The following is a 9,030-nucleotide window of genomic DNA, read 5'->3' as shown; positions in this document are numbered from 1 at the left end:
ACATCCATTCCGTGTATGGATACGTGTGAATACATTCACAATGGCGGCCGTGTGTCATTTGTGACATTCACAATTGATCTAGTGGTGGGTAATTGATACCTGTATTGGTAATTAAACAGCTCTCAGAGCTCAATTGGTTCATACAAAGAAGAGCGTTTCGTTAACGCTACAAATGCGAGGTCTGAGCTGGATGGAATAGTTTAATCCAATCCGTACAGCGAGCCTTTTTCTCAGTTGAATATATAGTGAAACATCGTGCATAAGAAAAAACTACGTGGTCGAGAACCGAACGAGAATTCGAGTAAACTGATCAAACCGAATGGAAAGGAGAGGATCAACCGATGCTTCCTTTTCCGAGTCCGAGTTAAAAGATTTGATCCCTTCCGAGAGCCGCAACTCCCATCACTAATAGACTAATATTTACCTTATGATACAGGTTAAGAAACCTTGGTTGGAACTTTAGACTGAAAAGGAAATTTTCAAATAACTTTTTCCCATTGTATTTCAATTCATACCCTTATCGTCATGCATTTTCCTTTTACCCGATGTTATACATCCAACGCATAGTAAAAGTAACTGTTTCGATATTCCTCAACCAACCAACTGCAAACAGTTTATTATCCAAAAAGTCAAATTGGAATCAGTATGGCCGATTCAAAAAGACGGTTGCAACCTGGTTAAGCTATTCCAATCAAGGAAGATCTGTAACTTCACGAAGTGGAAAAAAAGAATGAACGGCGAATATGGAACGAATAAAAATGTATGATTTTATCAACCGTTCAAGTTTTAATTTAACACACTCCAGAGGCAGAAAAATGGTCTTACCAGGTCATGTTTACGAACCAGAGAAATGGGGCGAGTCGGGACACAAACAGTAGAGCTATTATATTTATTTTAACCGTTTTTACTGTTTTATTCCTAAATTATTTGGGATAACATTAAAAGTGCATCTCGATAGGATGTAAATTAAACCGATTAAACGTGTTAAATCGTACCGTTGTATAGCAGATAACTCTACATTTGGAATATTAAATTTATCTAAGCTCGCTCCGCTTCGACGCCAATACTTTTAGCTTCTGCGTTTTTTTCGCCAACTAAACTATCTTGGTCCGCCACCAAAACCTCTTTTCCTTGCTCTATCTCCGTTTCCCCGAGGGACTCTCCTACAACCTCAATCCTTTCGATTTCTACCACCGTGTTCGCTCCACTATCAAAGCTAACCTTTTTTTCGATCGGTGCCTTCGTGCTTCCAGCACTGCTGATCGATGACGTACTGATCTTACGCTGTGCATCAGTCGTTTGCGTTTTGCCAAAGGCTGCCACCGTCGGATCGCTCGTGCCTGAACCGGCCAGGTTGACACTCGAAAGAAGCACCGAAATCTGCTCCGCAGAAGGGCAGCTAACGATGGTAAGGTCATCTTTCGTGTACGCATTGAGGAGAAGTATCTGTTCCAGTTTGACAAACGCACCGATGATGTTGTTCTATGGGGTGAAACGGAACAGTATTAGCTTCTCCAAAGGTGTGGGAAACGATTCGCCCGTGCTTACCCGTATCGGTCGGAAGAGAATAAACTCCGTGTCCTTGTTTGCCAGATACAGCTGCATCGATCGCTGTAGCCCGGACAGTTTTGATTTGATGTTTCGTAGGCACTCCTGTATGATGGAGCTAATCTGCTGCGGAGCCGCGAATGGTGCCATGCGTAGTGCCATCCCCGTACTTTGCGCTACTGCACCTCCGCTCGCCGCACCAGCAGCCCCTGACTTTCCAGCACTGGGTTGATTTTTCACGTATCCTTGGGCGGATTCAATAAACGTTAACACCGGACCGACCAGCTGCTTCGTCGCGTCCCGAATGAACGTTTCGCAAACCGTCTTCAGCTGTCGGTCGACATCCTTACGCGAATCGAGCAACTGTTCGCGAACCTGCGGCGTACCGTCGAGCAGAAACTCAAGCAGCGCATTGTTCGATCCGAGTGAAAACAGTTGTTTTCGCTTCTGCAGCAGTTCGTAGGCCGCCGTACGCACCTTGCTGAAATCGAGACTCGTTTCCTTCGCCGTAAAATCTACCCGGAACGGGGCAATCTGTTCGCGCAGGATCAGCAGATGTTTGATCTCGAACAGCTCGCCATCGATCGTGGTGCGGCTTTGGGCAATCTGGGCCGCCGCTGACGACACGCTGTGGATGCAGTGCGTTAGCGCTTGCTGGGAAAGGCTCTGGAAAATTGACTTGTCGATGCAGCGATACAGCCGCGAAAGGCACACCAGCGTACGGCGCACGGTTGGGTACCACATGCCGTGCAGATCGGCCGGAGAATTGCCCGAACGGACCTTCAGCGTGTGTTCGGCCGTCGGCGCAGTCGCATCGAGGGAAGTATCCATCGATACGCCGGAAGTGATTGAACTGCGCGAATCCGCCCTCCGCAGATGCTGATGTGGATTGTGATGATAATGGTGACTGTTGTCCTGCAGCGATAGGGCAATACTTTCCATCATTTCAAGCTTTTCCGGATAGGCAAGGTCACCTGCCGATGGCTTATAATTTCGAATGTCCGACTCAAGGTAGTTTTGTGCCCGAAAACCGATGCGCTCCTGTACGTCTTGTAACAGTTGATAGACAATCTTGGCGAAAGCTTCCAGAGAATCGGCTACGAGAAAGGGAAAAGGAAGAAAATCTTTAACTATATCGTAAACATTTGAGAAATGCCCAAACTACTTACGACTGTACGTCACGTGTTCGTCCAACATTTCCACCTTTAGTATACTACAGATCTCGGCCAAAGTTTCCAGGTGGTCGATTCGGATAATATACGGCCGAAGTGTGTCGTAAAGAATTGTGCATAGTCCTTCCATGTAGCCGCTAGGGAAATTGAAGTTGATTTAAAAGGGAAACTTTATAGGATAATAGCTTATACTCACATCAACTGTCCACTTGGTTTGGCGAAAAACTGATAAAACAGACGATGTTCGTCTTGGGATATGTGCACCATGAAGGCACAGGCTGATCTCACCAGCGCACAGTGATCACCTTTATGCTTTTTGGCAAGATCTTTGATTGCCTGATCGACTCCGGTGCTCATTATCTACAGAAAGAATAACAAATTTGATTAAAACGGGTGAATCAAATTTGCTTTTCTAGTCGCCGCCATTACCGCCGCACGCTGCGTAAGATAGGTCTGATGAAGTTCCCCCAGCAACTGCTCATAGTCCGGGCTACGATCGAGCCGCTCCTCGATCATGGCGGTGATGCGTTGCACACGAGATGAAGATGCTTGAAATTTTCCGTAGAACAGCGCAAACGCTGCCTCAGCCGAACGATCACCCACTTTCGGTTGCTCGAGAGCCTCCAAGGACTTGGGTGCACCGGATCCTTTCGGGGCCATCACTTGCGCGGTCGCATTCGAGAGTATGTTCGTCACGTACGTTTTCATCATTTGCGTCGCTTTAGCCAGACAGGTGCGATACTTTACACTGTACGCCGATGCTTCGCTGAACGTAGGCTACGGAAGAAAGGTGTATCTTTTTAGCAAAGAAAAATCAAACCCATAAACGCCTTCATACTCACATTTACGCGCATATACTCGATGCAATCGTCGATAGTGTTAAGGATATCCACAAACGTATCGTTTGAAACGGAAAACGTTGGATTGTGTAGCCGCTGGGAAATGCTTTCCGCTTGCGTGAAATACTTTAACCTTTTCCGTATTTCCTCACCCGTGTCGGAAAGCTTCGTTTGATCCTGGAGCAAGCTTTCACTTGCCTCGTGCAGGGAGGATGTTTTCTCCGAAACGAAGTTAAACTCCTGCGTCAGTTTGCCAAGCGATTCCAGCGACACGTCGATTTCCTTCAGCATATGGTCACACTCCCCAGCACGGGATCGCAACTGTTCGTAGTACTCCAGGTACACATCGTCGAAATGTTCAAGAATTTCGGCATCGATCGAGTTGTACCAGGAAAGAAAATTCTGCGTTGAATCGATGACGCAAGCGGATTGTTTAAACTGTTCCAACGATGCCGGTAGCTCCTCCGTTGGCTCGCTGGATTTTTCCACCGTGTCTGTCGGCGTCTGGGAAAGGACAAGCAAACCTTAAACATAATAGACCAACTTTCGAAGGTTCTCACTTACCTCTCCATTTGGTGCAACATTCCCAGTGGCCAAGTCGGATAGACGATTGATGAAATCGGTCTGTGCGGTACTGAGAGGCGCTAAGGGGTTTTCCTTTAGTTCCCACTGTACCAGCTTCGCTTGAATTTTACGTAGGTTCGCATTGTCCGCCCTAAGTGTAGCGGTATTTTCCATTTTTCACTAAAATCACTAAAAATGCAACTAACCGGACGGTGCGACGTGTTATTGTTTACAATTTTGGATGACGTTGAATTGTTGGCATCAAGTGACAGTTGGTACACTACTAGTAAAAAGTATAAGTTATGCAAAAGTGTAAAATCATCTTTGTAAAAATTATTTAAAATATTTATTTATATATTATTTATGCTACACATGTTACGATGGAAAATGGTTTATTTTTTTCATTATTTATATGAATAAACCTGTTTCTTTATTTCAACAATATCAGCATGAAAAGATCCACACGGCCGTTCCGTCCCATCAGCTGATCTTCAGCTCCTGTCAAGCATCACCGGGTTTATTTTGATTTCACAATCGTTACTTTGCCGTATCCCACGTTTTGTGCGTGTTTATTTTCTACAGAAAACAAATCCGCAGCCAAAGACAACACTTTCATCTGATATTGCGTAAGAGCAAGAACTGTTTGGCACCATTTGGCTGCACTTCGATCCCGAAATGAACGATATACGCCTGCTGAAGGACCAACAGCGTGAAAAGCACCCCGGTTTCGATTCGTACATCGAGTGTTCGACGCGATCCTTGTTTACTGGGCTCGCGACATTCTCACTCGGGTTCGCCGGCGTTTACTTCCTACAGCAGGTCGGTCAGCGTTACCTGCCGTACACGAAAAAGGGCAACATTCTAGTAGCGGCCATCGTTTCCACCGTTGCATCGTACAAGGTAACGTCGGACCGCATGCGTGCCTGCCAGGCACGCTGGATGGCAGTAGAGGACAAGTACAGTGTGCTACAGGAAACTCTTGATACGGCGGCACCGGAAGGTGTAGCGCCGAAGGAAGTGTTAGTTTAATCCAAAGAACAGGGCGAGGTAGCAACAGAATGTTCCGTTTATCCAGGGGCAAAATCGGAATGCTATTCCGTGCTGTCGATCTACGGAATGGTGGAGAAACCGTAAAGCAACTTTATATCAAGAAGAACCCGACCGATAATCTGCTCAAATGGCAGCAGGTGACACAGTTCTGTTTTTATCGCCGAAAATACACCGACTCAAGCAAGTACAAAGGAGGCAAGGTGGCGGGGCAGCGACATAAAGCGATCAACAACAACAGTCAGGAAAACACGGCCGAAGGTTTTCCAGAGGAATCAATCGAACGTTCAGAGCTGATCGATGATCGAGAGTACGATTCAGTTGCCTCCAGTGCAATGCACGTAACGAAACGCATCCAAAACGTTCAACACGTAGCCATCATACAACCATACATTAAGTGGGGACCACGAAAAAGCCCCACCGCACCAGAGTTGTTGCTGCAGGAAGCGGAAGCGCTCGTTCGTTCGCTGCCCAAGTGGAACATCGAACTAAGCTTGAAAATTCCAGTCGAAACGCTGGACAAGAGGCAACTGTTTGGGACTGGAAAGCTGGAGGAGCTTAAAGAAACGTTAAGAGCAAGACAAGAAGCGGGAACACCACTGACATGTGTTTTCATTAGCAAAGGAACACTTTCCTACGGACAGAAGCAAACGCTCGAGCAAGCTTTTCGGCTACCAGTCATGGATCGCTACTCGATCGTCGTACAAATCCTTCGCCTACACGCTGTCAGCATGGAGGCAAAGCTACAGGTGGCCCTAGCCGAGCTCCCCTACATCTGGTCGCAGGTTAAAGATCAGGAAGGATCATCCAAGGGCTCAGGCCGCATATTCCTCAGCGATTCGCAGCGCCAGATGCTACAACTGCGTGAACGCAAGCTTCGTCACGAACTGGCGATGATACATTCACACCGGGAGTTGCTACGAAACCGACGGAGGCAGAAAAATTTCCCCGTCGTGGCCGTAGTAGGGTACACCAATGCGGGCAAAACTTCTCTCATAAAAGCGCTTACGGAGGAGCAAAATTTGCAACCGCGAGATCAACTATTTGCCACCCTGGACGTAACGGCCCACGCCGGTTTATTACCGTGCAAGCTTGAGGTGCTGTACATGGACACGGTTGGTTTTATGGCCGATATTCCTACCGGGTTGATTGAGTGTTTCGTAGCGACCCTCGAGGACGCTATGCTGGCGGATGTGATCGTGCACGTGCAGGATTTGGCACACGAAAATTGCACCGAACAGAAGGCCCACGTGGAGCGAACCTTGCGCACATTGATGCGCAACGGTGAGCAATCGCTAGCCCCGGAGAGGGTTATCAACGTGGGTAATAAGGTTGATTTGGTGGAAGATCGGCAGGAGGTGATAACTGGAGCTGATGACGAAACCCCGAACGGTCGATTACATCTTGTTTCCTCTAAAACGCTGCACGGAATTCACGAGCTTCTGCTGGAGGTGGAACGCAAAGTACTCCAGGTGACAGGCCGGCAGCGGATGGTAATAAAGGTTCCGATGGGTGGTCAGGAGGTGGCATGGTTGTACAAGCATGCGGCCGTTACTGAAACAGCGGCCGACCCAACTAACGCCGAGCGGTTACTGGTGAGTGCAGTCATAACGAAAGCAAAGTTGCAACAGTTTCGTCATCTATTCATCCTAAATCGAGCCACTGGATGAAACGTAGGGAAATATTTGTAAATGATTTGTTGTAATATATTTTGTTTAGTTTAATAAAGCAATGGTTATTTTTTATGTGACTTTAACCGTTTAAAAAATTCAATCATTGTTTCTCTCAACTTAACCCACTGTCCACCGCGTACATACGTTAACATTTAAGGTATTTATTATCCTCTTTCAATTCGTTTAAATTCACCGAGATAACGGCCACCGTAAGGACAGAGGGATGACTACGAAGGACTTAAGGGAACCAGTTCCACCACCTCGAGCAAGGCGTTAGCGAATCATTTCAGTGCGTCGGAATCTAATCAGCTGGCAGAAAACGGTTATAAATGCAGTAACATTTACTCTCTACACGTGAGGGGTTCTTTAATTTTCCCCATCGTTGACTATTTTTCCTTCTACATCTATTACTAAGGGGTTGTAAAAACGAAAAACCAAAGTGTTCCGTAGACAGCTGCTAAATACTGTAGTCAGTAAGTGGTTGTTCATGCGACGGAAAAAACGAAGGCAGGGACAGGGAGTTGCAGCGATTGATTTTTTTGTTATGCTTGTTTTTTAACTTCATCGACTCTATAAGGAATGTTGGCGGTCTCGTTGAAACCCTTCGTTGCTTTCAAATCCAAGCCGTTTGGAACGAACGAAAAGAGGAGGACGTATTGCTTCCGGAACACCAAACAAACAGCTCTTTGCAAAATGGTCAAACGTCGAAACGGATGGGAGCCGCTATCCTCGCTACCGTTGGCATCTTACTTCTGCTCCGCAAAAATCGCTTTGACACGCTCAAATACCGTGTCCGCGTCGGCGCTGGCGTCAATCTTCTTCACCAGCTGCTGCTCCTCGTAGTGCTTGATAATGCCGACAGTATCGTTGATGTAGGTGTTGAAGCGTTTCTTCAAACTTTCCGCGTTATCGTCCGAGCGGCCACTGCTTTCGCCGCGCTTCAGGCATCGCTCGGTGCACTGCTGCTCGGAACACTCGAAGAACAGCACAAACTGCTGCTCGACCTTGTCCGACATCTTACTCGTCCATCCCTGCAGGTTGTCCTCGTTCCGTGGGAAGCCATCGATCAGGAATCGATCGTTACCGGTGGCCTGTGCGTGTTGGGATTTCAAAGAAAAACAAAATCAATGAATGAAAGTATTCTTATTATTAAAACATCGAACACCCTGGTGCTTTTGGTTGTGTTGCGCGTGGTGTTTGGGTTCTAAAAATATCTCTTCCTTCTTCGGGTTGCGTAAAAGTGCGTGAGTGCGTGACTTGAACTTGAGAACATACAATTTAACCCCCACCGAGGCCATCACTAATTCCGATTGTCTGGTTTCGATAATAACGCGGTTGATTGTGTAACAATGTTGCACGTAAGGGATAAGCGAATGAAACACCTCTCCCCTGTTAAGTATTTTCTTATCAAAAGCACCAACTCGATTAAGAAGAATACATTCTAAATGTTCTTCATGGCATCAAACACCTTCTTAATTGACATTACCTAATTTAGCCTTTGGCTGTGCTAATTATTGCCCTGCACACTATTCCCTACCTCTTTGGTTTTGTTCATGGCGTTCTCCAGCAGGGCGCAGGTAATCTCCACCGGTACGATTCGTCCATTCTTGATGTTGTCCTCGATCAGTGCCCCGTACTCCGACCCCACGCGGTTGCGTTCCTCACGCAGCAGATCGCCGGCGGAAAGGTGCGTGTAGCCAAATTCCTTCACAATTTTCTCACACTGTGTACCCTTGCCAGAGCCGGGCGGTCCAAGGACAAATACTACCTTTGGTTTGCTCATGCTGACGCCGGATGTTACGAACGTTCGAACTAGGGTTGATGCAGTTCTTCCTTGCCACTGACCTGGAGGCTTGGCGATAAGTTTCGCGCGGTCTAACGTTTGCACGAAGCGTTGTTGTCTCCCGATAATCGGTGACCAGCAGTTTTTGAGAAGGTGCAGGGTCGAGGATGCCGAACGACTGACGATGAAAGTCATAAAACGACGGAATGAGTGTGCGCCCCGACACGTCAACACGTCAGCACGGGATGCGACAGGATAACAGCACCGATAAATCGATTGAATGGGGAAAAACACTTCCTGGCTGTTCCTGGTTTGTTTCAACAAGTCCACCTGTTTTTTGCGCGAGTTCCACTCCGGTGTAGTGTTTGCAAAAGAGTCGATCCCATTTGATGGAATCGAGTCAG

General features: G+C 47.0%; 4 protein-coding genes across 5 annotated transcripts; 2 read left to right on the top strand and 2 right to left on the bottom strand.

Annotated features, from left to right (window-relative positions):
• Nucleotides 1–903: 903 nt before the first annotated feature.
• LOC131286501 (conserved oligomeric Golgi complex subunit 3) lies at nucleotides 904–4,297 on the bottom strand. 2 transcript variants are annotated; one of them, XM_058315461.1, is made up of 7 exons: nucleotides 4,120–4,297; nucleotides 3,563–4,053; nucleotides 3,150–3,497; nucleotides 2,917–3,080; nucleotides 2,718–2,857; nucleotides 1,549–2,645; nucleotides 904–1,482 (listed from the first exon to the last, which is right to left on the bottom strand). In XM_058315461.1, exons 1-7 carry the CDS (start codon nucleotides 4,295–4,297, stop codon nucleotides 1,039–1,041), a joined length of 2,862 nt encoding a protein of 953 aa, XP_058171444.1. In that variant the 3' UTR covers nucleotides 904–1,038. The 2 variants fall into 2 exon arrangements, with proteins under 2 accessions (XP_058171444.1, XP_058171443.1); XM_058315460.1 differs by having other exon boundaries at nucleotides 3,563–4,063; nucleotides 4,124–4,297.
• Nucleotides 4,298–4,715: 418 nt separating this feature from the next.
• Nucleotides 4,716–5,152, top strand: LOC131286674 (transmembrane protein 141). Its single transcript, XM_058315660.1, has one exon. It carries the CDS (start codon nucleotides 4,799–4,801, stop codon nucleotides 5,150–5,152), a length of 354 nt encoding a protein of 117 aa, XP_058171643.1. The 5' UTR covers nucleotides 4,716–4,798.
• LOC131286673 (putative GTP-binding protein 6) lies at nucleotides 5,152–6,871 on the top strand. The gene has a single exon (XM_058315659.1). The coding sequence runs from the start codon at nucleotides 5,182–5,184 to the stop codon at nucleotides 6,838–6,840; it is 1,659 nt and encodes a 552-aa protein (XP_058171642.1). The 5' UTR covers nucleotides 5,152–5,181; the 3' UTR covers nucleotides 6,841–6,871.
• A 325-nt stretch (nucleotides 6,872–7,196) lies between these two features.
• LOC131286028 (UMP-CMP kinase) lies at nucleotides 7,197–8,942 on the bottom strand. The gene is made up of 2 exons (XM_058314886.1): nucleotides 8,381–8,942; nucleotides 7,197–7,934 (listed from the first exon to the last, which is right to left on the bottom strand). The coding sequence occupies exons 1-2, from the start codon at nucleotides 8,819–8,821 to the stop codon at nucleotides 7,590–7,592; spliced, it is 786 nt and encodes a 261-aa protein (XP_058170869.1). The 5' UTR covers nucleotides 8,822–8,942; the 3' UTR covers nucleotides 7,197–7,589.
• Between the last annotated feature and the right edge of the window lie 88 nt (nucleotides 8,943–9,030).

This window comes from Anopheles ziemanni, chromosome 3, assembly GCF_943734765.1.
Source record: "Anopheles ziemanni chromosome 3, idAnoZiCoDA_A2_x.2, whole genome shotgun sequence".
Lineage (NCBI taxonomy): Eukaryota > Metazoa > Arthropoda > Insecta > Diptera > Culicidae > Anopheles > Anopheles ziemanni.
Note: the sequence above shows the minus strand (reverse complement) of the source record. Positions and strands in the feature narration are given on the sequence as shown.

What these genes read in the sequence shown, in the direction of transcription:
- LOC131286501 (XM_058315460.1), bottom strand. Translation starts at nt 4,297, where the DNA reads ATGGAAAATACCGCTACACTTAGGGCGGACAATGCGAACCTACGTAAA. An exon ending in TCGAGTATATGCGCGTAAAT is followed by an intron (nt 3,498 to 3,562) that starts GTGAGTATGAAG and finishes TTTCTTCCGTAG; the next exon opens with CCTACGTTCAGCGAAGCATC. An exon ending in TTCTCTTCCGACCGATACGG is followed by an intron (nt 1,483 to 1,548) that starts GTAAGCACGGGC and finishes TTCACCCCATAG; the next exon opens with AACAACATCATCGGTGCGTT.
- LOC131286674 (XM_058315660.1), top strand. Translation starts at nt 4,799, where the DNA reads ATGAACGATATACGCCTGCTGAAGGACCAACAGCGTGAAAAGCACCCC.
- LOC131286673 (XM_058315659.1), top strand. Translation starts at nt 5,182, where the DNA reads ATGTTCCGTTTATCCAGGGGCAAAATCGGAATGCTATTCCGTGCTGTC.
- LOC131286028 (XM_058314886.1), bottom strand. Translation starts at nt 8,821, where the DNA reads ATGACTTTCATCGTCAGTCGTTCGGCATCCTCGACCCTGCACCTTCTC. An exon ending in CCATGAACAAAACCAAAGAG is followed by an intron (nt 7,935 to 8,380) that starts GTAGGGAATAGT and finishes CAACACGCACAG; the next exon opens with GCCACCGGTAACGATCGATT.